The 27,979-nt window shown below is 38.5% G+C and overlaps 2 protein-coding genes, 1 long non-coding RNA gene and 1 other non-coding gene across 6 annotated transcripts in view; 1 reads left to right on the forward strand and 3 right to left on the reverse strand.

Moving 5' to 3' along the window:
• HAUS6 (HAUS augmin like complex subunit 6) lies at positions 1–18,614 on the reverse strand. Of its 2 annotated transcripts, XM_072922917.1 has the most exons (18): positions 18,053–18,614; positions 16,871–16,966; positions 16,092–16,164; positions 14,956–15,085; positions 14,253–14,400; positions 10,928–10,993; positions 10,753–10,804; positions 10,380–10,553; positions 9,601–9,782; positions 8,886–9,015; positions 8,218–8,293; positions 6,355–6,436; positions 5,649–5,696; positions 5,006–5,081; positions 4,171–4,350; positions 3,203–3,338; positions 1,892–2,864; positions 1–814 (listed from the first exon to the last, which is right to left on the reverse strand). In XM_072922917.1, the coding sequence occupies exons 1-17, from the start codon at positions 18,187–18,189 to the stop codon at positions 1,924–1,926; spliced, it is 2,727 nt and encodes a 908-aa protein (XP_072779018.1). In that variant the 5' UTR covers positions 18,190–18,614; the 3' UTR covers positions 1–814; positions 1,892–1,923. The 2 variants fall into 2 exon arrangements, with proteins under 2 accessions (XP_072779018.1, XP_030113739.3); XM_030257879.4 differs by lacking the exon at positions 5,649–5,696 and having other exon boundaries at positions 18,053–18,517.
• Positions 5,156–5,286, reverse strand: LOC115491290 (small Cajal body-specific RNA 8). The gene has a single exon (XR_003957254.1).
• Positions 17,212–19,354, forward strand: LOC140682038 (uncharacterized). The gene is made up of 2 exons (XR_012053275.1): positions 17,212–17,773; positions 17,876–19,354. It is a non-coding gene; the product is annotated as an uncharacterized lncRNA (long non-coding RNA).
• Positions 18,764–27,979, reverse strand: part of PLIN2 (perilipin 2) — a 13,519-nt gene continuing 4,303 nt past the window's right edge. For both annotated transcript variants that reach the window (XM_002192388.7, XM_041711058.2), the window contains 4 exons: positions 27,761–27,945; positions 26,870–27,004; positions 26,054–26,344; positions 18,764–19,730 (listed from right to left, as the gene is read on the reverse strand). In XM_002192388.7, coding sequence (XP_002192424.1) covers positions 19,596–19,730; positions 26,054–26,344; positions 26,870–27,004; positions 27,761–27,945 — 746 coding nt within the window. In that variant the 3' untranslated portion in view covers positions 18,764–19,595. The remainder of the gene's footprint in view (positions 19,731–26,053; positions 26,345–26,869; positions 27,005–27,760; positions 27,946–27,979) is intronic.

Genomic DNA, 27,979 nt, shown 5'->3' on the forward strand with positions numbered 1-27,979 from the left:
CAGAACATAGAAACAACTTTATTTAACAATACCTCTAAACACATCAGACTAGGAGTCAGTATTTTTACAACAGCAAGTTTACTTCTTGGATTCTTGAGTCGTACTTTCTCCTCTTACCACAGGCTCTATCACCTTTTTCATCACAACATAATGTGCATGTCAGTTGTTAATATCAAGTAGCATCAACACTACCACAAGCAATACATTTTTCTAAGTTCAGTGTAAAGCATTTATTTGGTAATATCGCTAAAGAAATATGCGCTCCAGTGAAGTTTAGAAAAAGGGAACAGCCTCTATTAACAGGTAGAATTGATGGCAATATAGACCAGAAGTCTCAGTAAGGGAGATTAATACAATGTAATGTAGAGCACCAGGAAAAATTTCAATCTGTTGGGTTGAGGGCTGGGATGTGGTATGAGACATGGATTAGGAGCAAATTTCTCCTTTGACATTTGGTTTTTCCATTTTCTAGGGTAATACCATTTACTCAACATCTGCTGTTCAAAATATACTTAATAAAGAAAGTACAGTTCTGTATATAAATGATACACTGTATATAGAAAGCCACAGTGGGTGATATGAAACTGGCAGTGTCAGAGCTGGCAGTGTGAGAGCAGGCCTCTTAAACAAGGAGACTATTCCAGTCTCCTTGCACACCAAAAAGAGTAAAACTTCCCAATCCAGACAATGCTTGGAGAAGATGCTACACACTCAAGAGAACCATAAATGCACTGCTCTGGTTATGCTGCTGCTTTACAAATTCCATCCTGATGAAGGTTCCTTCACGCTCAGCTTCCAACTAAACTGTTCTTGTCTGAAAGAGAAAACATACTATTTTGCACTCTGTAGTATTCAACTATTAAGACAGAAATACTGAAGTTATTTCATATGTATTAATAAAGCATATATGAAATGGTACTCTAATTACTACTTGATAAGTGCTCCCATCATTTGCTAGCAACACAGCTACAGTTTGAAATGAAACCTTTCTGGCACAAATAAATAAATTTCACTACTCGAGACTAGTTTATATTAAATTCCAAGTACTTCATTAAATCACAGAATCACAGCACAGTTAGCAATGGAAAGGACTTCTGGTGAGCAGGTGACACAGAAATGTGTCCAGGTGGGTTTTGAGTGTCTCCAGAGAGGGAGACACTCCAGGCAGAGGGAGACACTCCAGGCAGAGGGAGACTCTCCAGGCAGCATTCCAGTGCTCTGCCGCCCTCAGTGTAAAAATGTTCTGCCTCAAGTTACAGTGGAACTTCTTGTACTTTAGTTTGCGGTCACGGCTCCCTGCCTCTTTTTTGGGCACCACTGAAAAGAGTTTGGCACCATCCTACTGACATCCACCTTTAAGATATTTCTATGTATTGATGAGATACCCTCTCAGTCTTCTGCAGACCAAGCAGTCCCAGCTCCCAGAGTCTCTCATGAGAGAGAAGCTCCAGACCCCTGATCATCCTTGTGGCTCTCCACTGGACCCTCTCCAGTTGCTCCTTGTCTCTCTCATGCTGAGGAGCCCAGAACTGGACACAGCACTCCAGCTGTGGCCTCACCAGGGCTCAGTAGAGGGGGAGGATCACCTCCCTTGACCTGCTGGCCACACTCTTCCCAGTGCACCCCAGGATGACATTGGCCCTCCTGGCCACGGGGGCACTGATGGCTCATGGACAGCTTGTGATCCACCAGGAGTCCCTAACCCTAAACCTACCTAGAGGAAGCATGTTGTTTTTTTTTTTTTTTTAATGTCTCATCCTCTATGAGAAACAAGCATACAAATAATTTGTTTCCCTCCACTTCCACAGCACAGTCCAACTCTCAGAGGTTATCCATGGGAGTATACCCAGAATGGACAAAATCTTGATGCATAAAGAACACTAACACTTACCCTTCAATTTATGTAGTAAGTCTAATGGGACTTCATGTACCATCCCTCTGTTGACAAGACACCAGGGAAGATGACAGGGAATGTTTGCTTTCATCAAGAGAGTTTGGCAATGGCATCTTGGTAAATCCTTCATCCATGGAAGGATCATTCTCATTTTCCTCTCCTTCTTCTGACATATTTAGTTTAGCTCTAAAACTTTGAGACTTGCTTCCATTATGTGTTTGATGCAGCTCCTCTTCACTCTTAGATGCAGTCTTTTTTAGCACTTCATGGGAGTTGGACAGGAGTTGTGTGTCTAGGTTTGATTTTTTAATATCCTCATTATTTTCTGAGCCATCCACTGTATTTTCACTGTCCATTGTAAAACAAATGGAGTCTGAGTCTGCAGATATGCTGAGATCCAGACTATAAGATTCTGGAAGTGTCTCATCCAATATTCCCCTGTCAGCATTTTCATGACAGATGGAATTTAATGCAGATACTTTCCAGCACAGCATCTCATCCATTAGAAAACTGTGGTCTGAAGGCAGTGTATTTGCTCTACTACCACTTTTCAAACAAGTATCTGGAATATTCATGCTCTTCTCTACATTTTGCAAAGTCTGGCTTAGATCTTTTACAGAACTTCCACTCAAAGCAGAACAATTTTGTTCCTCTGATTCAGTTCTCTCAGTTTCTTGAATTCCAGATATTTTTGAATCTGAAGATTCCAAGGTATGACTTACACTCACCTGCTCCTGAGAACTAGATTCTGTAGAATTTAATTGAGACTTCTTTTCTGATACAGGAGGACCCAAGTCAGATACAGGAGACACAAGTTCAGAGCACATAAAGGTAGAGTCCACCTCCTCCTGCATACTGAGTGTAGCGTTCACTGAAGATTCTTCTGCCACCACTTCAGTAGAGGACGGCTCTAGGTCTAATGAGTCCTCAGTCTGAATAGCTTTTCTCCACGAACTTCTAACTTCAGTAACTAAATGGAACAAACCAAGGTAAAATTTTAGTACTTTCAATCAGTCTGGTTTTTTCTGTCCCCTCAGGAACATAAGAAATTCAAGAGGGAATATGTATAGCTGCTTTATGTTGTTCATGTTTCCTCAACACAAAGGGGTTTCTACGTAAGAAAAAAAATATCTTAAATCAAATTCAAAGTATTCACATCTTATTAAGTCTACGGTGTTGTGTTAGAATGAGCCATTAGAAAAACATGCAACATCACTGAAATAATTACCTTTTTCTTCTTGTGTGGTATGTCAATGAACTAACCACATTTTTTATCAATGAGCATTATAAAAACAATTTCAAACTCACGCAGATTTTCTGGAGTTCGGGGTATTTGTTTCCTTGTTAAAAATGGGTCGAAACACAGTGAGCTAATGAGTCCATCTAGTGTCATTCCTTTTTCTTCACCACTATAAGGTGACTCAGACATCACTGACTTTGCAATCTGTAGGATATTAGAGAACAGCAAATTCTAAAAAATCAAAATTTTAATATCTTCATTTCTATCAGTTATGGTTAAAAATAAATCTAATTCTCCAAATCATCTGGAGGATTTGGAATATCCTAACTTCCATTATTTATTAGGGTTCATAATGACCACAGTATCCTACAAACACAAAATAAAGATACAGGACTGAAATCAGATTCAATTTTCAGTTCACTCATCATCTATGAATCCACCTTTCATATAAGAAACTGTGCGCAGATAGAATATATTTAAGACAGTAGCCAAGAACTGCGTAAGCTTGAAGACTAAGAGATATATTTGAAAAATTTTAGCAGATGAAAATCAACTATCATTTCAGTTAAAAATGCAATTTACTTTCCAAAATAAGAAGTAGCACATTTTACAGTAATCCTTGTAAAGGAATTCCTCAATCAAATATTAAATAGAATATCTAAAAGGAAAAATACTTACATTCCTGCCTAAAATTACCAAGTTCTTGTTAAATATTTAACCTGTATAACTTAAGAGTACAACAGTTCTTTTTTTTTCTGAATATATGCACTGTACTTCACAGATTTAAGTATAATCATAACATGATTCTACTGAACATGCTATTCACTTCACCATGATTTTTAAGTATCACAAACTCCATGCTTTCAATGTGTATTTTATCAGTCCACACCAGAAGTCCATGACTGATAACTATCTAGCAGAAAAAGGTACCTTTTGATGTATGTGGATTACAAGAGACATTTTTTGTTATAATTAGTGATTTGTTCTCCAAACTTGTGATCATTTACTTAAAAACAAATGAAAATTACATCCTAACCTCTTCGGCCAGTTCATCTCTGGCTTTCTCAAGAAGGTCATCTTTTTTCACAGGAGACTTTGGCTGGGTGACATTTTCATCTGCATTCCCATCCACTTCTGAAGTAGGAATTTCTTCCTTTCCATTTTCTAAGTTTTTTTGAGGCACAGGTTTTTTATTTCCCACAGAAGTATTCAAGTTCTACAGAAATTATTAGTAATTTTAAAATCAAGAAAGGTTATTAGCATAAACTGCTGTGGAATTTCTGAACTGCAATGGCCCCAGTATTCAGTCAACAAAAATATTTCAGTCTTGAATTCTAACTAAATACAAAATAGTTTTACAACTGTATTCAAAGTAGGACTTAAGTAGTGACTAGGATAGGTGTTATATACAACACAGATGACTCACTTGCAACAATTCTGATCACAGTACAGTGAACAGCTGTGCAATGGAGAATTGCAACATCCAAGTTGCTTTCTCAACACATTTTAACACTTAAATTTCATTTACAACTTAAAGAAACCAAGTCTGACCACTGACCACATCAAAAAGACTGTTCAGCAAACAGAGAATCAGTTACATACTGTATGTTATACAGGAAGTCAGATACAAGAGCACCTACTTCCTACTGTTCTTTCCTAAAGCTTAGCAAAGTCAGAGTTAGATTTTACATTTTTGCCAGACTAACTCAAATGTGTAAAAATATTGCTCGAAAACAACAAAAAACCACCCCAAAAACCTCACAAAACAAAGTCCCCAGAAACCACCCCCAAAACACTTTTCCACAAAGTCTAAGTTTCAACCAATATAAAAAGGACATGTTGTAAGTTTAACTTATTTCAAAGACATATACATTTTCAATTAACAGGTCTTCATTTTCAGATGCTTCTGACGACAACAGCCCCAATGGGCTCCTCAAGGGAGAAAGACTGAAAAAAAAAAACCACAACAATTTTAGAGACAAATTAAACAACTGGAATGCAAATCTTGGAAGGCTGTTATATACTGTGTGCTCCGTATCTGTCCGTTACGATTTCCCTCAATTCGTCCCGGTCATCAGAAAGCAGTTTTACTATAGGGAGAACAGTGTGACAATTAGAGCAGCTTTAGCTCTAGTTGTGTATCAGCCTCCCAAAAATAGTAAATTAATAAACTCTGCTACTGATTAGCACACATAAAAAGAAGGGATTTTTCAATACACTTGTAAACAAGTCTTCTACATTCTACTGTAAAAGATGACTGGAAAGTCTTCTGCAGACCTGACAACATTCTTTTTCCTATGTAGTCTTTATCTGAACCATTTCTGGCATCCACAAGCCTGTTCCTATGTAAACTTTGTATTTAACCATCACCTGGCTACCAAAAACTTCAGCTTTATCATTTCTAGTAAGTTTCATGCCAATTGCATAGCTCTCAAAAGTGCACTTGCTCTCAACTTGAGCTCTCAAGTCCACACTTGCTAGGAAAAGCACACCATAAAATGTTTTTGATGTTACCTGTCTGTAGCCTCAGAAGCAAACAAACCTCCATGCTGCATGAAGTTACTGAAAGAAACCCAGGATTTAATTGTTAACTACCCTGAGAGCCTCTGAGACTTATATGCAACTACATCTACTGATGTCTAGGAATGGAGAGCATTCCTTTGCTAACTTTCTTGGTCTCTTAGTAGGTACATTCAAACATTTGTAGGAATCGTATTATGAAAGACAGCATTATTCAGAAGGTCATGAAATATTCCTGGACTAAGCAAATGACAAAAGGAAAAAAACTTTCCAGGACGCCACTGTTCTGTGTCCTAGAACCCTTTGCTGGTACTGTAGGAAGAATAGCTACAGAACAATGTGACTGTAACTCTCAAGAAAAGCAATGAAAAAAGCTTTGTAGAGAAGGTTTAGCCTGAGAAACAAAGCTTCTGTTCTGTCCATCTGTCTCTTGAATCTTTGAATATAGTTAGAAAGCAAGAAAAAACCTTGCAATTTGACTGCTACTCCTCCTATTCAGCAGCAACCAGTTGATCAATCCGTCATCAGCTGGAGTAAACAGCAGTTACTTTAGGACTATCTTGCTAAAGCAAGTAGTTGTGATGTAAGGAGTGGGCTACTGAATATTCCACTAAGACTCAAGTCATGCAAAATATTCAGGTCCAGTAACTAAACTTCTAATTTTTCTAATGCTTTTTTATTAAATTCTCATTAGGCATACCATATTGAGGGTACTAATGTTGTATCGATCGTGGTTTCATCCCATTCCTCATGGCATTCTTCATTATGATAGTCATCATTATCTAGAAAAGTAACCCAAAAGTTTAGTATTGCTTTCATTTTCTTCACTTAGGGTTCCCTTGTGACACAGCTCACTCACACTACTTCTGCACACTACACACTGGATGGATTTTACACTTCAAGAAAAATAAATTAATACAGAAGCACAGTAGTACTATCAATCCTTTTGCTCAGGCAGTACCTGTAGTAACAGATGCCCCTAGCAGGTAGCACCTCTTTCTGTTTGCTCCTGAACACATGTTCAAGAAGCATGATTCTATCTGCTGCCCTGCACGTATCAATCAGATTTTCTACCTTCCTCCAAACTACAGTCCCAGACACATCAACATTATCCCCTCCTCTCCACATACACTTCAATTGTACGGTACATCAATTCCACAAAGCACAATTCCACCCACCTTTATCCCAAATGTGTTAATCAATAAATATTTCTGTGGATATACTCATCCCTCTTGCTGCCTCAGTCCAAGCAAGGCAAAGCTTTGTATAAGTAAATGTTACAGAAGTAAATGTTTTGAACATTATTGGAGGGTACACATATCTCAAGCATGGACTGTCTAGAACAATGTACTAACTCTGGCACATCTTGGATACACAGCCAAAGTTTAACCTCAGTAGTTCTCTACTAATTTTAAATTTCAGCTTCTGCAGGGACAAATGGCATTTCCACGAGTCATATTCAACTCAACACATCAAAAATCCAAGCTCACTTCCAGTAGTTAGGTGAGGTATTTTGCTTTTGGATTTGACCCTATTAACAGGCAGAAGTTAAGTTTTCTTAATGGCTGTATTATCAGATAATGCATCTCAACCACAGAGGAAATGTCATAGACATCAATTTGTCTCAAGCTTTCTGATGTACCAGCTCATATCATAGTACAGTGCTTCAATCTTTTAAATTTTTAAGGCAAACTATGTTCCAAATCCAATTCTGCAGCCTTTCCTCTGCAGCTTCTAGCCTTAGACCCACATACAGTCAGATGGCTGGAGCAGTACTTTCATCTTTGTAATCAAAAGAATCTTTGCACCATTTTTTTGCACCTTGAAATTCCAATACACATTTGCTATGCCATTTTTCCTAGCAGGAACTGCAAGTGACATGATCCAAGCAGTCTTCCTCTTTGCTTTGTAGCTTTTTACTTTTAACTCTGTTACTAGTGACAGACAAGACTTGGTCAATAAGTAAAATGAGGTTATACAGTAAAATATCATCAGACCATCAGCCAATTAGCATGTGCAACAACCATGCCTGATCAAAGTGAGCTGTGATTAACACTATTAATCTAATGACTGAATGCAACTAACACAAACCAAGTGAAGTCCTAACCAAATGGCACAGTTACTAAGGAATAAAGTATTTCAGAGTGCATCAGGGAAAGATAGTTATGTGTGAGACCATATTCAATTTCTTTTCCTAGATAGTCAATGGGAAAAGTTTTACCTTTCTCTATTACTGCTCCAACCCAAAGTAACCTTTACTGCTATACTGAATGTACTCTCTAGAATCCATGAATAAACCTTTGTACATGGACATCTGTTTCAATATCCTTTGTGCAAGAACAACAAAACAGCCAAGCAATGGGTTTCTGCCAAGCTTCAGAGAATCTCTAAGATACTATGAAGTTGAGAAATGCAAGGCAATATTGGCAAAGAGTCATTCAGAACCAATTTCCACATCAAGGACCATCTGCAAATGCAAGAAGGGAGCCTTTTTGACTCCACATAACTTTTAACAATTGTGGTGGTGGGGAAGAAGGAAAAGAAGTTTCTCCTGTTCACTCACCTGGAGATGACTGATAAAAGACACTATCTTCCTCTTCATCGGAAGAACTAAAAGACTGAAGTGGTGAAACAGGTGTCTTTCAAAAGGAAAATAAAAAGTTACATAAGCAGGCAGAAAAAGTCAGTTTATCAACAGCAATTAACACAGTTATTTAGAAAAACTTTCCTGCAAACCAGCTGTCAGACTCAACATGAAGTTTCTCCCCTCTCTGCTGGATAGCTACATAAGGGTATAACCTCTGTCAGTGTGAGTGTCAAAATGGAGATTATTATTCCTTCATCAAATACATTGCTTTAAAAGGGGAAAACAGAAATCAGCAAATATTCAGACTGAACATACAAAATGCTCAGCTTCCACAGAGGGACAGACAGAAACAAAACAAAAACCAATCTGCTCACTCTTAAGCTAATCTACAATCTTGGCATCTCCAGTGAATACATCATTATAATAAAGTCAAATGTATGCTCTTTAAGAAATGTATTCTCTTTAAGAAACATTTATTCTCCTTACTTCTTAAAGCTGAATCAGATATACAGCATTAGGTGAGTCCCCTAACCTTACAGATAAAGCCCAAGTGTTGTAACAGAAAACACTAGTATAGAGCTACATCCTCTCTCACTTTCACCTTTTTCTCTTTCCCAGAATCAGATAAAATGAGTACTACTTACTAGATCATCTTGAAAGATTAAATTAAAAGGACACTGGCCAAGAATTGTTTTCCACTTAGATTCCCAGATTTCCTGTTTTTTGGCAATAGACTGATGCTTTGGCTCATAATGCTCTTGCTTTCTTCTTAGACTGTAACATAAAAGCATGGAAAATGAAGACATCTGTTGGTAGAGATAACAATTCTACATAAAGACGGTAAGTATTACATGTTCTCCCTTATCCTGACAAACCTTCAGTATATATCAATTTATTCATGCATTTATGCATACACTAAGAACTGAAATTCACAACCAAAAAAGCTGCTAAGTAGTCTTGTTTCTTACAGCAGAATTGGAAAAACTACACTAAAATATATACACAATGAACACTTTAAATTTCTGTAAGCCAGTTACAGATAAACGTTTTTAAAATCTCAGAATTTACTAATGCAACGAGACAAAAAAAAGCAAAAATCAGATCAGCAAGCAAATGAGATCCCCAGGAACAAACACTAAAATATGAATGAAACAAAGGCAAAAAGCTGAAACTAACTAGAGAAGAATCTCAATAAGAAGTTATACAAATTATTAAAGCAAATATTAATTTTTCCAGAAGCATAAGAAAAAGACTGAACCAACATGTTTTTGCTGTAACATTTTTCTAGAAAAAAGACTCCAGTAGACATGATCCTACCATTTAAGAACAAGCAATGAGAGAAAATCTCCTAACAATTACCTTTTAGTTTTCAACACCTGTAGTGCATTCTTGTAGGATGTAACCATGTCCTCAATTCTGTGAAGTTCTTTTAATTCACATGGACCGTGTTCATCGCTCAATGTCTTCAGGGCTTCATTTAGTAACTGAATAACTGTTAGGAAATTCAGATTTCCATCTTCATATAAATTTTCTGTAACAAACTTGAAGTAGAGCAAGCAATTAAAAAAAACAATTAGTGAACAGTACCAAAATCAGAAAGTTATGTCTCCTGTAGTCAGAGCCAGGACACTGTATACATGATACTTAGATTCAGGTCCTGATAGTTTCATTTTTCAAAAAATACGTTCTAGGTTAAAGCAATACAAGCCAAGAAAATTCCAACAATGAGGTATTCTGTTTGACCACTTCACCAGAAGATATGACACAAACAATACCAATGCCATAAATGAACAACACCATATACTACAGAATAGAAACAAAAGCCAATTACTTAAAGCACCAGTTAAAACAATCAACACAATTTTAATGTCTAAACAACAAAAAAGTACTACAATCAGGCAACTTATCAATGTATTTACTAAACTGAAAAAGTTAATGCGTTAGAATAACAAATACAAGCTAGCACTATAATGATAAGAAATCTCTGCCTATGAATTATACATATTTCATGCATCCTTCTGCAATTATCACTAATAATCCATTAAGTACTTGTTTTATTTTTAAGGCATGTAATTACATCACCAGTGACTAAATGAAAGCAGTTTAGCCATTCAGCAAGAAGGACAAAAACCACTTACTCCATGTATGTTACTTTCAATTCTGTACGTTAACAACCCTGGAACACTCACAGCAACATCAGTTCCATCTAGAATACATGGGTTAACACAGTCTTCAAGTACAGAATCCACAACTCCCTTTTCCTTTTTCAGAGATGTAAGCATTTCCACTATTAGTGTCCACATACTGCGGACCTTAATAGAAAAGGAGAAAAACACTGTGTTAAAATGTTTGTTATAATACCTATAATGACAGAGTATCAAATCAGCACGAAGACAGATGAAAGTGCTAGCATAATCATAGGTAGATGAGTGCAAATAACAGTATCTGACAGTAGGTGTTGCAGAACTGTTAGAATTCAACACACTGCCACAGCAGGAACTAAATGCTCACCTTTTGGATTCTCTCAGTTGTGTCATTTTTGTTTTGGTCATTTTGTTTCTTCCTATATGCACATGCAAAACAAAAGTTCAAGTGGACTACAGTGAAATTTCAGTTCATATTTCATAAAACTGAGCATCTAATCTATTTCATACATCCTAACTTAGGTACAAAGAAAAGCACTTACGTGCGAAACTCCTTGCACACAACTGCATATTCAGACTTTGTCCTCTTTATTTCTCCAATTAAAACCCTAGGAAAAAATTCAACAGCTAGTACAAGCTTATCAGAATTGCTTACAGTCACTAACCGAGTCCTTTCTTTCCAAATCTACATACTGAGGCAGTTGTTTCTTATACCCAACAGCAATAAGTTACTAACAATAAGCATCTATTATCAATGTGAACTACAGATATATTCAGCAATTCTACAGTACCCAAATCCCTCACTTTCAAAAGACTAGAGAACAGAATACTGGACAACAAGCAGCTGGACCACACAAGCTGTTTTGCTAAAGCGCTTTTATTGACATGTTAGCATTTTTAAGCATGTAAAAATGTAGCAGTCTGATTTTCAGAAAAACCGGGTGCCTAAATCATGCTGTATTCAAAATAATCTTCAGAGCTCTGATGCATTGCCAAGAATGAAAAAAAAACTATAAAGAGTTACATTTTTTAAGGGTACCACTCCAATGGTAAACAGTAGTAATACGTCCCAAACAAGGTCACAGGAGACATAGAATTACAAAAATAAGAGATGTTCAGAAGACTTTGACCTCTAGTAATTGTATTTTTGAGCCTTCCATTGAAAGCAGAGCCTTTAATTATGCTACTCATGATCTTGTCAAACCAAGTCTTGAATATTTCCAATATTTCACTTCTGAGGGCAACCTTTTTCAGTTTAATTGTTCTCACAAGAGATTTTTAAAAATTTCCAGATGGAGTTTCCCTGAAGCACCTGCTGCCTTGTCCTCTTAGGACACATCTTTGTGAAGAGTACCTCCATGTTCTCTACACCTACTTTTTAGATACTGAAATTCTGATTAAACTCCTAGCATTGCATTTTTCAAACTAAATAAACCAAATTTCTCAGCTTTTACTCATACATTTCACACTCTGAAACCCTCTAATCCACTGCAATCCTCGGCTAGTATCTCTCCCATCTTTCATTCTCTACCTTCAAGTGGGCTGATCAAAACTGAACATTCTAATGCCACATGTGGCATCAGAACTGCCAACTCCAGCCAGCAACTAAGTACCACACAGCTGCCCACTCACTTCCCACCTCCCCAGCCCCAGCAGAATAGGAAGAATCTGAAAAATGGTAAAATTTATGGGCTGAAATAAGAAGAGTTTAGTAACCAAAATAAAAATACTATAACACAGATGTAAAGGAGAAAGAGAAAAAATAGTAAAACTGAAGAAAAATGAGTGATGCATAATACAATTGCCCACCATCTGCTGACCAGTGCTCATTCCCATACAACATGGCATGCTGCTGGTCCTGATTACCAGGATACTCTGCTGACTCATGCTCAAGCTTGTGGCCACACACTACTCTCACTTCTTAAAGAGCTATTCCATAGCTTATCACCCACAAATCTGTGCTGCTGTTGGGGACATTTTCTCTCTCAGGTGCAGGACCTCACACTGGCCTTTTTGTTAAACCCCATAAAATTTTTGTTGTGCAGGTCTCTAGACCCAGCAAGGTCTCTCTGTGAAATGCTTCCCCACTGCAGTATATTCCGCAGTTTGGCAATATCTGCAAATTTGGTAGGTTTGTCTTCAAGTCTGTCATCCATATTCCTTAAGAAGACACAGCACTAGCCTCATAGGAACTCCACTCACAGACCTTGAGTAACTTTGAGGCACCTGTCACCCTTTGGGCTCACCCATTTAACTAGCTTTCTGTCTTTCCAAATATGTCAGATCTATTCTGAAACAACGCCAGGTAAGCATCCCTGTGCTCTTGGACGAAAGCAGTGAAACCTTTGTTTTACCCTCTTCTGCTATCAGTGTTTTGTTGCTTCTTTCACCATCGCTTCTTGGCACAGAGACTGGGCTACTGATCTTACCCACGTAGCCTAAGGCAAGGTACATACTGGGTATCCCAACCTGTGAGACCTGCAACTTACATTTAGTTCAGAAGCAGATCCAGATCCTACATGCACTTTGACCTCCTAATGGCATAATACAAGATTCTTTATTCAAGGTCTTAGCAGGCTCTTGGAGCTTTAGCTGAACTTAGCCATCCTAGATACACCACTGCACACCTGAGAAATATTTCTGTACTTGTGCCTTAAGAGTCAGTTCCCTTTTCTATATTCCATATGTTGCTACACTACCTTAATCAGGCTGGTTCCTTGTTGCACCTGTTTGGTTTTTGACTTAAGATGGATCACACATGAACTTCAGCAAGGCTATCTGAAAGTAGCCTATCACCCATAAGCTTTCCTGCTTTCCACAAGATACCTCCTACAGTTGCCTAGGCCAGTGATATACACTCAAATTAGAAGGCCAGTGTCATCAGTTTTCCTCTTGTCTTCTTCACATTCCTTTCCATTTAAAGTTCTGCAATCTTGGCTGCAGTGACCATCTGTAACATCTCCAAAGAAGTTGTTTCTCTCATTCACACACAGCGAGTTCAAAAGAGTACCACTCCTACTCAGCACACTTAATGATTGCATCACAAAGTCATCCTCTCAGTACTCCCGTTTCTTACATCGCTAATACACCACTGAACTACTTTCCCAGTGAATACCAGGGTAAGCTGAAGTCCTCTATAAGAATCAAGGTCAGCAGAAACCCACTACAAGGTCTCTGTAGATGCTAAATCCTCATCCAAAGGCATGAAACATGGCTGGTCCTCTTGTATGGAGCTATACTACATGCACATATACTACTGACACTGCTCTTTTACCTACAGCGCAACCCATCGCCCTTTTCTGACATTCACTAAACAGCTCACAACTGTCCATGACAGTGCTCCAGTCATGTAAACTATCTTACACAAATTCTAAAAATTCTGCTGATACATAACTCTATGCTTGCAGAGAAAGTTCCAGCTCATGACATTTCTCGAGATGGGAGTGTTTGTCATAAACAAGAGCTAAGAATTGCATATTTTTGGTTAAATAATTAAGGTTTAGGCAAATAAAATGTGTCTCACAGTCAATAAAGTAAACCAAAGGTTTCATCTTCCGAATGTTGTATTTTCAGAAGAAATCATACTGTAGATATGTAGATATACATGTAGAATTCCCTGACAATATTAATGCCCAAGTAACATACAGCATCTCCTAAATTATTCATTGCTTTAGACTATTATGCTTCACAAAAGATCTACAAGCAGTAGAACTGTTGATAAAAGAAAGTAAAGGGGGAAAATATGGGAGGAGTTCAACAGAATGAGTTCTGTGATGTAAAGCATACATAGACTTTTCAAATCCTTCTCAAAACACATACACAAGTCAGCTTTTATGCAGACTCACTTTCTTTTAATGCAATACTTACTGCGCTTTTCTCCGATATTCTTGAAAAACAAAGTCTTCCCTTCGAAGAATTTGCAGCAGTTTATTGTATGCAACTGTGTGTCTTGCTTTTGCTATGTAAATATCCTTAGGTCTCCACGTTACAGCTTCAGCAAAAGGTATACAAGTGCCTAAATAGAAGCCAGCATTTGGATTACATTATTTGCTTTTAGCAAATGGACAACGTCCTAATCTACCTAAATCAAACAGCAAGAATCATAAATCAAGATGCTCATTTTTACCTCGACTGAAAGATAGCATGCAGTGTACTGCCTCTTTTGCCTTTTTTCTGTTGTATACATTTTCATTCCCTCACTCCCTTTCTATATTCTTTAGGTTACAATAATATAAGATGCCTAAACAGACAGATCTGATCCTTCAGAATTCCTCAAGTTCCGAGAAAGAAAATAGTGTAACCATCCAATACCATACAAATCATTGCTTGTATGGGTAATGGTGCAGAGCATTGCACGGGTGAACCTTGGAACAAGAACCATAAAGCAATAGAGAGCAAAACCAACTGCACTGTTCTATTAGCGGTAGCTCTATGCAAATACACAGAACCCTGTGAAAGACTGACCTGAGCATCCAACTAAGAACTTCTTAAAGCTCCTGTCATATATTAAAGATTTTACACATTTACAAACATAACATTTGAAGCATTTTTACTGTCCCATACAGCTCACCTACAGAGAGCTTTTTCATGTTCTCAATCATTACGTATCTTGCAAAACAGTAGAACATGTGAACAACTTTAGCACCACAAGAAAAAATCAGTGTGGAAGGTGTAATTTGTGGAAAACCTTTTTCCTCTTCCTGCAAGAAAAGTACAATCATTTTAAACACAAAACTAATTTGAGAAGTAAAGCATAAAAAACAGCAATCAAAGACTTGCCTGCATACCAAAATGCTGCAGATTATACACTAGCAAGCCTGATGACAAAGCTAAATGACTTTGCCCATCACTGTTAACACCTACTGTAGTCAGGAGAAGAGTATAAAGCTGTTTCCAATGTTCACATTCACTCAGTTCTGTACACAAGATGGTTTCAATGCAAAGACTGAAATCACTGTTGGATAAATGTTAAAAATTGGTGCCCTCCTCATTCCTAACTGTTAACCCCTATCTTTGAAAACACATTCAAGTTTTCTTTCCTATTTTCTACTGAAGTCACAAATCAGTGCATGTTAATCATATTTAAAGATATCGCATCCTTAGTTTTCACCTTATCTACTATTACTAAAATATTGAAGTGTTGAGGAACATAAGGACAAGATTTTTAGAACAATCATTAAAACAAAGGCAACATAAGAAAGCAACATAATAACCAATGATACCTGAAGCAATCAGTTTTGCTTTGTCTTTAAAAAGCTTGCCTTACATTTTAGCCCCTTTCCCATATACAAGACTAATTAAGTTTTTTATGCATGTGAATCAGCTTTCCCAATAAGAAACACCTTTCCAGGCAACTTAAATAAACACCCCTCCAGCTGAAGGAAGTTTTTCTCACCCAGGGCTAAGGGACTCTCTAGACTTCCATTTAATCAAATACTGCTACCCAAATGCAAGCCACAGCAGTTTAGGACCCAACTGGTCCTAAAAGAGTCCTTTAGGACTCTGTCTTCTAAACTCCCCAATGCCAACATCTTTTCTTCATGGAAGTCCAAGATAAACTATATGAAAAGAATATACAAAGCAAAAGTGAATTCTTTGATAAAAAAATCCTTATTTAAAACTATGATATAAAACAGTTATCTTAAAAAAAAGAATAAGGTTGCAGAAACCAGTAGAGCATCAACTTCCACTTTTTGTAATACTCACTGAAATTTCTCTTAGCCACAGACAGCACTGCTTCCTAAATCTAGGACTTGGTAGTCTTGTGAATCCAGAGTGCCTTTTCATTTAAAAAGGAAAGGGAAGAAGTGGAAAAAAAAGGTCATGTCAAAATGCATTCAAATATTATTCCTAATTAACCACTGTAAAAACAAGAATAAGACACACATTTCTTATTGATGCTGAGCCAGAAAATAAGGTGCATACACCCTAGATCAAGAACAGATTTGTCAAATGACAACGTTTTCTTTTTTTAAGTTAATTACAGATTATTTCAGAGAGATGTTTGTCTGCAGCTCTTTTAAACTTGGGACAGGGGAAAAATAAAAAAAAAAGGGCCAGAACCCTGACCATTTTCTTATCACTGGTCCTCCTCCTGCCATGTCTTCAAATGCATAAGGTGAAACAGTTCTGTTATACAAAATAAAAACAGTAAAGAACACAGGGCTCTTGCCATATCGAAGGTCCTAGAAACAATCCCTAAACACCAAATGTTATTTTCTGTTTGGTCAGAAAGAATGGGACAAGTATATTATTTATCAGCTATTAAAATTTATATCAAAGTTGCCAACAGAAACAACTGATTAAGGCAAGGTTTCAGACTGATCAAAACTGACTGAGTTGTGATCAAAATTAAACAAATTCTCTGCCTGTATGTTCTTCTTCCAAAGTATTCCCCAAGAAACCACTTCCTTCCCCTCCAGAAACTACATAGAACATATCCTTAATTAAGGGCACAGCAGTAATCTCAGAAGCCAAACACTTACTTGAAAGTTTGTCTTGCACGGTGCTTATCCAGCTTAGTAAACAAGAAGCGGGCAACGAGAAAAATCGCTTTGCTGTTTGGTTTAGCAAACATATCCCTAATACACAAATAAACATTCACATCAGAAGTAGTTATGGTGACTAATTAACAGAGCATTTTTACTGGCTGCTAAAGACTACAAAACAGTGTTACATTACAGAATAATCAATTGAACACTATATTTCCTATGTAAAAGTACACACTTTTCATCCTATTTAGCACAGGTGAAATCTAGGGCTGCCACAAAAACAGTGTGGCCAACAGAACAAAGGTGGTGATTCTGCCCCTCTGTTCTGCTCTTGTAAGACCTCCTCCCACCTGGAGTGCTGCATTCAGCTCTGGTGCCTCCAAATTAACAAGGACATGGAACTGTTGGATCAAGTCCAGAGAAAGGGCACGAAGTTGAAAAGCAGACTGGAGCACCTCTCCTACAAAGACTGAGAGAGCTGGGGCTGCTCAGGAGAATAGATTACCTGGAGACCTTATAGCAACCTTACAGTATCTGAAGGGGGCCTACGGGGAAGCTGGAGAGGGACTTTTCGTCAGGAATTGTAGTGAAGGAACAAGGAGCAATGGGTACAAGTTGAAAGAGGAAAAATTTAATATAGGTATTTGGGGAAAAAAATCTTTACTGTGACAGTAGTGAGACACTGGAAAAGGCTGCCCAGAGAGGTTGCGGACGCCCCGACCCTGGAAGTGTTTAAGGCCAGGCTGGGTAAGGCCTCGAGCAACCTGGTCTGGCGCCAGAATCCTGACCCGCGGCGGAGGGGCGGGGTCGGCTCCGTGCGATGCTTTAAGGCCCATTCGAGCCCTCTAACGGTCACGGTGCAACGAAACAATTACGGCAAGAGTGTTATCTTTCAAGGTAAGTTTTCAAAACAAGCTAGGAAGCCCCTAACCTCGCCTTCCCCACAGGACCGTGAGGGAGAGCAGGAGTTCTCACCATTCCTGGATTTTATTTCTTCAGAAAGTCTGAGGCAATGTGGACTGCGGCGGCACTGCGGACACTTCCCGGGCGCTCTCTTTGGCATGGGGCACCGGGCCCCTCGGTGGCCATGGCGAGACGCTCCCGCCTCGCGCTCCCGAGCGATACCCCGCTCGGACCCCCCGCCTCCGCCCTCCCCCGACTCTCCCTAGCACTAACCTCCCTAGTCTTACGCCCTGGTGGCGTTTTGGGTTGAGTCCCAAGGCCAGCAAACAGATCCAGAGGTGGTCGCTCTCCCACTGCGGGTACGCGGCGGCTCTGGGCGCAGAGCGGAAAGACAGCTCCAACGCCGCCATCTTCCCGAGCCCGCCAAAACCTCCCGCGCGAGCCCGCCCGCACCGCGCCCCGACCCTCGCGAGATCTCCCGTCCGCCACCCGCGTCCGAGGACGAGGCGAGCCGGACGCGCTGCCTCACGGGAGGTGTAGTCCAGGTGGCGGTATCCCTCCAGAGGACCCTTCGTTTTTGTAATCGGATTGCAGAATTTACGCGGGGAGGGGGAAGAAAACAAAACAAAAACCACCAAACCAAAACCCAAAGAACCCCAAAAGCAAACGCAAACAAAACAAAAACAAACAAAGAAAAAAAAAACCCAAAACCAAAACAAATGGAAAAAAAAAAAAAAAACAACTTAGCCCTAACAAGAAAATCTCGCACTCCAAGCAGGCTGTGCGGTTCAAACTTTTATTCCAAGGCATTTCAGCGGCCAGCCTTGCGGGCGCTCACAAGGCAGGTGTGGCGCGCCGCGGCCGCCGCCGGCCTGCTCCTCGGGAGGAAATGTTAATTAACAACTCCGTCTCCAGTCCCGTTCCCGCTCTCCCCAGCTCCTACAGAAGTTACTCTGAGCGAGCAAATGCAGACTCACCAGCCCGTAGCAAATAACTGATTGAGATTTTATTAAAACATTTTTTAAAAATCACTGTTGCCAGAACTCTCCTTACATTCAATTCCCAATTTTGTTCCAAATTTTCTTTTGTGCGAAATCTTTCTCTCTTTACACTCTATTTTTCCCTCCTTTTTACAATCTCTTCCTCTTTCTTATTTAAATGCTATTCTTATACCCAAACCACTTTAATACTGAAGCATTTACTCCCTTTAGTCTCAGGTGCCACAACTGATAGCATCATGACAGCCAAAATATTTGCACACAGAAGGCATGTGGAAAGAAAGGAAGTCCTTTTGTGCATAAAGCAATCTTGCCAAAGGAAAGCTCTAAGCGTCTAAGCTCTGTAGGTGCAGAGCCTAACAAAAGAACCTGAGAAAATATGAGATAGACAAAGTGTCTTACCCCTTCCAGCAGCAAAGAGGTAGATGCAACACTGCTTTTCACACAGACTGAAAGTGGGCAAATCCTCATCAACTCCTTTTGTTGGCAGCCCTATATGCAAAGCACTGGGGTGTTCTCATGGCTGCTACCAGCAGGAGAACAAATCATCAATATAGATCAGATTAGTTGGATATACTGGTTAGGCTATATCTGGCTTGTAGAATTGAAGCCTGACACCCATGCTAACCAATTAATTTAGTGTGCGTTCCTTACATTGAAAAACCCAGATTTTAGATGCAGCTAAGTGAAACAGTACTGATTTTTTTAAAAAAGTATCCCCATAATCCCTAAACTAGTCAGGTTCATCTTTAAAAAGGAGGAATCTAAATTAAACATGGCAAAGGTACATTGTATCAAAAAGACATTTTTATGCTTCTCTATTCAGCTCTTTGCCCTGTAGTGTAAGGACCATTTGTGCGTGAAAAATCCTGTTGATCCTCTTCATCCAAATCCAAAATGTCTGGAACATCATCTGACTCTGAAGACAGGTCTGTAATAGTGAAATCTGGAACCTGTGTAGGAATGAAATTTCAATCAATTCAAAAGTAAAACTAAACAAATTTGTCCAGCACTCCTTCACTGAAGACAGGACACAAAGGTGCTCAGCACTTCTAGAAATCAGGCCAAACATCCTGATTACAGAGTGCACAAAGTTCAATATGCACAAAGGAAACGGGAATGATTAAGACAAATCAAATACTACACAAGACAGAAATCAGGTCTGATTTTAGAGTAGAGATGGAAAAAAGCTGAATGTAGTGAACTGAGTTTAGTGAAACTGGTGACAGGAAAATTATGAAAGGAGGCTTTCAAACTAATTTTGCCTTTCTTCTTTTCACTGAAGCAATGGACTATACAAAGTAATTTGCCTTGAGAAGATTGATACAGATTGCTGTGTTACTCTGCCTGCCTACTGCATCAGACCTTTTCTGACGAAACAAATACCTGGAACTGCAATCTCACTTTGGCCTCTGTTTAAACTGCATGTTTCTGTACTGCTAAGCAGCACAGGGTTTCAGGAACTGCCAGAAAGACATCAGGATACATGGATGTTACAGACTTCTAAAAATGTTGGATAAGACACTTAGAAGCTTAAGTCCCAACCCTTAAGTCCCCTTAGTAGGACTTGGATTACTTAGGCACTTCTGAAAAATGGGATAAAATTAAGCAAAAAAGTAAGTTTTTTTGCCCCAAGTGAAAAACACTCACATCTGTAGCATAGTTTATGGTTAGTTTTAATGTTGGTGATGTGACATACTTGGAGCCAGACACAGTACCAGCAAATAACTACTGCTGCATTTTGACAGGACCTTGGTTCTGCATGTTCAAAGCAACAGCAGCTTGTAGGCTGCTGTAACTTAGCTCCGCACTGACTGAAGACACATTTTAATGCATTCCCTAACTGCAAAACACCTTATGACTTACTTTAATGAAAGACAGCATGCCAGAAAAATCTATGCTTTGCCTGCTATGATGACAGAAGGGCAGACAATATATCAAATAAAGGGACTGCTGCTTCAGCTACCAGGTTGTACACAACCAGAAGCACTGCACTGCACCAGTAATTGGGCACCAGGGATCTCTGAAATACTAATTATTTACTATCTTTAGAAGCAGCATGTGACTAATCAGGCACTACTGTGAATACCATGAAATGTATGTACCACTTTGGGAACTTAAACTTGATCAAAATAAGATGAGTAATTTTTGTTTCCCAAAAGATCAAAAAGCACTAGGAATGCAGGAAACACACCTTTCTACTAGCAAGAATTATCTTGCATCCTTCTGCTTATGGTGGTTTTCCTAAAATTCTCATTACTGCGCTTAGAGAAAGCAACAGGTTTCCCCATTATCAGCACGTTCTTGTATTTCATACTGCAGTACAAATGTAGATATCCTAAAAAGACTAAGTAGTCTATATACAGTTTTTAACAATGTGCCCAAATGGATAGTTTCATGTATTTTCACTGACCAGGACACAGCCATGTTTAGTAAGTGTGTCTGACCACCAAGAATATTGTCTATCATACATTTAAGAGGTTTTCATTACTTATGTCCATTTTGCTCTTAGTGACAACAGAGTAATTGCTCAAACTTATGTTTCCGCTTTCTTCATCTCCTTAATGCATGCTGTAGAAGAACCTGACTCCTTTAAAGTAATAGTACAATTTCGATAGCCATGACAGAATTTCAAATTGGAGTGTATCTCAGCATGAGTAAAATAGACTGGATGTCAACATGACTCACCTCAGTTTTGACCATGCTATATTATACTGGACTATTATCAGTCCATTAGTATATTAGTATATCAGTCTATCAGTATATTAGACTGTATCAAGTCTCACTAAAATAATGCAAAGCCCTTAGTGTTATGGTATTGCTTATGTAAAAGACCTTTGCTTCCAGACCACTTTTCAGTTGACTCACTGCTTTCTTTCAACGTCCTATCAATTCTTGCAATAAAAGAGAGACCAGATATAACTTATTCATGCAATTTATCTGTATGATTCAGTAAATAATTTATAAAGATATAATACTTGCAAAATCCCTACATAGAACAGTGCAAAAAAATACTTTGGCATTTTGTTGTCTTCATATACAAATGTTGATGCCAATACTAACTTCAATCTGGGGTTTTTTTGCTAGGTTTTTAGAACTGAGCCACTAGCATTTTGACATAGTGTTGTCATTTTGTGAGCTTTCAGAACAAGCATTTATTTTTAGTCATCAGAGACTATATTATCCAACAGAAATAAAATTGCCATAAATTTGCAATAAATGAAAATAAAGTCATTTGACAAAATATTGTGCATAATATCTCCAGCAAGCTGCTGGATGTAAGACTCTCCAATCATGCAAATTACTAACCAAGCATGCTTAAAAATAAGTTTGGTTCTGTTCCATCTTTTTGAGGCTTTAGAAAAGTCTTTTGGTGGTAGTTACTGGGTTTTTTTAAATAATGAGAAATAATTAATCTGTTGTTCTCAAATCCTTTCACCTATTTTACTATCTATAAAGTGTTACCCCAAGTTGAATTCTGGAAAAGATTATTGCAAAAATATTAGAAGAATAGGAGACATTTCCAAACCTTTACACCTTTTTTTAGATTGAGGCAAACTAACTGCAACTCCAGGCCTTATACAAATCTTGTTGTTTGGCTTTGGGCAATGCTATAAATGTTTGCAAAACTTGTATACTATATGGAGCTATTTACAAATGCATATACTGAAAGCTTTTCTAAAAAACAAATATCAGCAATGATAGACTAATAGCTCCCTGTTAAATCCACCTGATAATAGGAAATGTCAACTAGCATGAACAATTTTTGAGTGCTCTCTAAAAGAGAAAAAGTAATTTTCTGAACCCTAAAAACCTTAAAAGTGATAATAATCTTATCAGGTTAGTATTCTAACCTTTACCATCCCAGGTTTTGTGACCGTAGAAGCCTTTGATGTTCTTCCATTTAATCTAGTTTACCTGCCTTGTTGAAAATAGCTCAATCTACTTCCTATCATTTTCAACGCATCTGGTCTTACCTTTTTTAAAAGGTTCCAGAGAAACCTCAGAGTTTTCTAGCCCAAGCTATATCCTCAAAAATTATTTTGGACTAAGAGGAAGCAAGCCTCTGTGCAGTGTAACTGAGCTGTTTAATATATACAGTTAAAGAGAAACAGATAAGATAGCAGTATCTCAGCTTTCCCTTCTTTATTTGTGAGGAAGCACCTCAGCTTCCTCACTTCAAAAACAGTAGCAGAAAGACAAGACTTTGGAAGGCATCATTCTTTCCTTCAGTAGACCTGTAATAGTCCCTTTCTTTAGCTGCACTAGAGAAAAATCCCAAATTCTGTCTGTAGAGCTGCAGTTAGACTGGAGTGTGGAATATGCTATGCTAAATTACCTGCAGTAAGATACCCATGCAATTACAGTTGCAAATCAGTTTAAACTTTCAATGCTCTCCTTATTAGCAGAGTCTAATCATCTTAATCAGAGAACTTTATTGTATTTTAAAAAAATCAGGAATATATAAATTTACTATTACTCAGCCGTCTCTTCCACTAGGGAAGAGTTGTTAATTCTGATGGGCGTTGGGAGGATTGTGCATGTTTTGGATAGAAACTTAAAAACATTTTGGGGGTGGACAGCATCTAACAAAACAAGTACCTATCACAACAGTATGACACAAGAGCCCAGCCATTAGGTAAGCATTTGACCAGGTCTTGCCCTGTTTGCAGCCACCAGTGGTAGGTCAGCTGCCATGAAGAGAAGCCACCCAACAGTGCATGGTAAGGAAGTGCTTTGGAGGTCTAGGCTGGTAACAAGTTTTCCATGCTTTCCACTTCATCTGCTTGCTGAGATTTAGTAAAGCTGGAGAGCCATGCAAGAATATAAACCCGTAACAGAAGACAGAACAGACACAATGTACTGCTCCTGCACTATGATGATGCTGTTTATTTCTCAGTCCTTAAAAGACACTGAAAAGTTTGAGTATCTTATTTGATTGATCCCATCACCTCAAAATGAAGTCCTAGAGCAACTAGACTTTAAAATATGCATAGAAAAATGTGAATTCCCTTCTTTAAACACCCCACTGCTCCCACCACTAATTAGTTCCATTCAGTTTCTAAGAATATCTACAATAGTGGATGCACACTACAAGTATTATTGCAAGTGGAGATAAAAAATTTATTTTTCCTGGATCTATGCAATAATAAAGTAAACTTAAAAATAAACTAATTCCTGAAACTGCTATATCTCCAGAAGTCCTAACTCAGGCCCTAGCTGTAAAGGAGTTGTATCATCTCATGTTAATTTCATGTTATGCACTGCCCTTATGTAAGGTGACTATTAAAAGCTGTAAGTTACACACTCTTTACCTGCAATCCTGTTTTGCTAGTTTTGTTTAATACTATGCTTAAAACAGTCTTCCTCACACTTATTGGCCAACCCCAATCTAAATAACTAAAACTATCACACTAAAAGGCTGGACAACATGTAATTTGCTAGTGCCTACATCAAGCCAGATGGAGGTATTTGTTCCATGTAGCAATGTGTGACTGTGTGATATGTTTTCTTTGATATGTTTTCTTTGATCTGCGTTTTTGCCTATTTGGCATCTTTGAAAGTGGTGGCTGGCATTGCTACACTAGATGATTGCAACCAGAAGCTGTATAGGGCATGCATCAGGAAAAAGGATACAACTTACCTGGACAGCCCTAACCCAAGAAATCTTATTTCTTAGTAACTACTTCTTTCCAAGTGGAGGGGCTCACAGGACTTACTGAGAATAATTCCACTGAAGCAGTTGAGTGTTAACATTCTTTTGTCACTCAGGTTCAAGAAGACAACAAAGTTAAGTTAAAACTGGTGATACAGCTGAGAAGTAAACACTGTTTATAGGGAGTCAGAAGATAAAGCAGGTAGATGACCATGTCAAGCACATACAACACCTAGTATGAAGGGACGAGAGAGTTCTTTTGTCCATTTCCATCTCTTTTCAATATTAGAACATCCAGCAGCTGACAGTTTAGGTCATCTTTAAAGGTGACAACAGCAAGGATCAGCAAAAGCAGCAGTAAAGCTAAGACTCAATGGACTGATACATAGAAATTCAAAAGGAAGGAAATGCTGCAGCAGTATCTTATCTATCCATTAATACATACACAAACATTTTCAATGCACATCTACATCATTTGCATGTCAAACTTGCTTTCTGCTGGACCCAGTTTGAGAGAGTCACAGAAGAGCAAGTTAGATCGTTTTGAAACAAAGGAGACAGGATTTGGCTGCTAAGCATTTATTACTAACATACAAAAATGAGTTACAAAACGATGGCTACAAAAACACACACACACAACACCAGGCACCTGGGTACAAACAGCATGAATCTTGCCTTTATACTGCTTATTAAAAAATGTGTTAATGATAATTATTTGGTCTATCACTGAAGAGTGTTCATGGAGCATCTAGATTATTCTCTTAGTCATATGGTTTAGTTTTTAGGTAGTCCTGCAAGGAGCAGGAGTCAAACTTGATGATGCTTTCAAGTCCATTCCAGTTGAGATATTCTGTGATCAAGTTACTGTGTTATACAGTAATTCAATTTGTATAGTTAATGGCAACACTGTCACAGCATTTAGCTCCAGCTGACTCATTCAGAAACCCCACTTTCAGCTTTGGCATTCTGAACTCAACAGAACTTTTGTCAGGAATGATGTAGCAATAGAATCTGAGATAGTCAGATGCATATTTCTCAAATGTGTGATCTGCAGCAAACATAGCACTTAAGTGTACATAGCTAGACTGTAGAGCAGTTAAATGCATTACACAGTACGTAAGGCTTTTATATAATTCTACTAGAGATTAAGCAACAAATCAAAGGCTTTCAGCTATCGTGGGTTTCATTGTTTCATTTAGGCTAGTGGTATTAATACCACTGAAGCAGGATGAGGTGCTTGACAGACTAAGAGGGCATCCTGACAACTGTCAGCTGACCATACTTAGGCACTTGAGTCTAGTTTGAATTTTTAAGCGTGGCTTAACTACACAGGACAATACAGCTCATGTGTAAGTGTCCTGGCTATAGATTCCGGAGGCACCACGACACCCCTATTCCTGTATTTATGAATTGTTCACCAAATAATGGTGAAAATGGATTTTTTTGACACCTGCACTTAGTAAGGCCACTCATTTGGTCAGTCAGCAGAGTACATGCATGCTATGCAGTTTGTTCAGTAGTGTGTTCAGGCTGTTTGTCTTTCTGGCTGGAACTTTCCTCCCCTTCACCTTTGCTTTCAGCATGCTGAATGCCAGGCAGTTGTGGGTAAAAGGGACCTACCAGCCAGTTGAGCGGTGTGTTGTTAACAAGATAATCCATCACATCATCCAGAGACTCCTTCATTTTCTTCAGCTGTCCTTTGCTAACTGCAATAAAGCTGTCTGATAATTCTTGGAAAGAAGATGCTGACCGAAAGCTCTGGTAGACATCACCTGCCATTGACCCAACACTGTAAACCTGATCCTGTACATTCTGTGGCAGCCCCTGTAGGCTTGAGACCAGTGTGAGGCAGGTGGTCTGAAGCTGCTGAGTGAGGCTCCGTGCAATAGCTAGAGTTCTTGACTCAATGTGCTAGAAAGAACAAGCACAGCAGCACATTAGTGTCTTTTTATAACTGTAGCAGTTTTATGTTATTCAAGATACATCAAGAAGCAAAGTGAAGGGGAAGTAGGTGAAATAAAGCTATAGCAGACAATAAACCACATTTTAAGTCTGAAGCATCAAAGATATTTCTTCAACACTCAAGTACTTCGTGAAAAGAAACTGGTAACTTCTACCCAGCAACAGTGAAACAGATTTTTGTTTCAACTCTGGGTAACAAGTCACAGCAGGTAAGTACACTCTAATCAATGAACTATCCTTGAAAGCAACGTGTAGGACTCAGTAAGTCCGTCCCTAAGACTGCTGACAAATCATTATTTCTGGTCTGGACACATCACATAAATGGTTTCTAGTTAGTCTACATACAGATATCCAAACATGGGTTCATACACTACATAGGATGAGCATTCTCAAGGTAACGGCAAATGGTTAGTTTTCCATTACCTTGATGGGATAAAATACATTTATTTCTGGTGTACATTTACATCCATTTACCTCAGCACTACGCAGATCATCACCATCATTTTGGCCTGTATTTTTCTTCCATTCTACCCAGGATTGATAAAGCCTTTCCTGAGCACCAAGAAGTTTCTTATTGGCACTATTCACGTTCTTTCTGGCATACTCGATCTGAAATACAGCCAAATAAGGAAGTAGAGCCAAGAGTCCAAACAGTTCCTTTAGGGCTTCTCTGCCTTGACTGTTTTGTAACCTCCTTTTAACATACTTCAGAAATTCAGTATAAACAACTTTGGAGAGTATAAGAGTGTGTTTAGTCTCAAAGAATTGAAAACTGAAAGCAGTTTTAAGATGTTGTGTAGTGTTCCCTGCTATAGTTCCAACTGTTTCCCCATACCTCACTGGCATCCTACAGGAGGAATTGAAAGTGTATAGAAGGCCATGACTCTACGTGCAGTTTGTCATGTACATAAAGGTATTTGCTGCAAGACTACTGAAGTACCAGAAATACTCAGAGATAGAAGCAGAAAGACAGCAAGTCCCAAAAGAATTTGAAATTTGACTAATAAAAAGGATTTAAAAGACTGATGTGTTTCTAAACTGCATGACACTTTCTTCACTGAGTGAAGTATGTGTCAAAACCAGCACTAAAAAAAGGAATAAATTTAAACTTCTCACTTCTGTTTCTGAAGTGCTTGCAGTTACAAGCAATTGCTCATTAGTTCACACCTTAGCTGATTTAGAACTCTACTGAATGGTGAATAAAAATTTCTTAATGGCAAATTCTTTGTATTTAGCATAATAATATATTCATGCATTTAGTCAGAGAGCAATCCCAGTTTTCCTGTGACACTTTCAGCTGTTTTCTTCACTCTAAACCAAGGCCAAAGTATGGTTTTTATATCTCAAGTGAAAGTTTAAACTTACCAGACTAACGGTGGAGTGGAGCTGAGAGATTGTCTCCTGGCTTCTCTGTTTAGCGTCTCTGACTTTGTTTAAGGCTTGTTGGTAGGCACGTGTGCGGACCTTTGAAGACAGGGATCCTAGTCTAACATAGTAGCCTGGCTTTTGGACTCCAACTTCAAAGCCTTCAACGTTTGCAGCTTCTTTCTCTAGGTATGTAGAAAGGAAGCAAACTGATCACTG

The sequence above is a fragment of the Taeniopygia guttata genome, chromosome Z (genome assembly GCF_048771995.1).
Source record: "Taeniopygia guttata chromosome Z, bTaeGut7.mat, whole genome shotgun sequence".
In the NCBI taxonomy this organism is placed as follows: Eukaryota; Metazoa; Chordata; class Aves; order Passeriformes; family Estrildidae; genus Taeniopygia; species Taeniopygia guttata.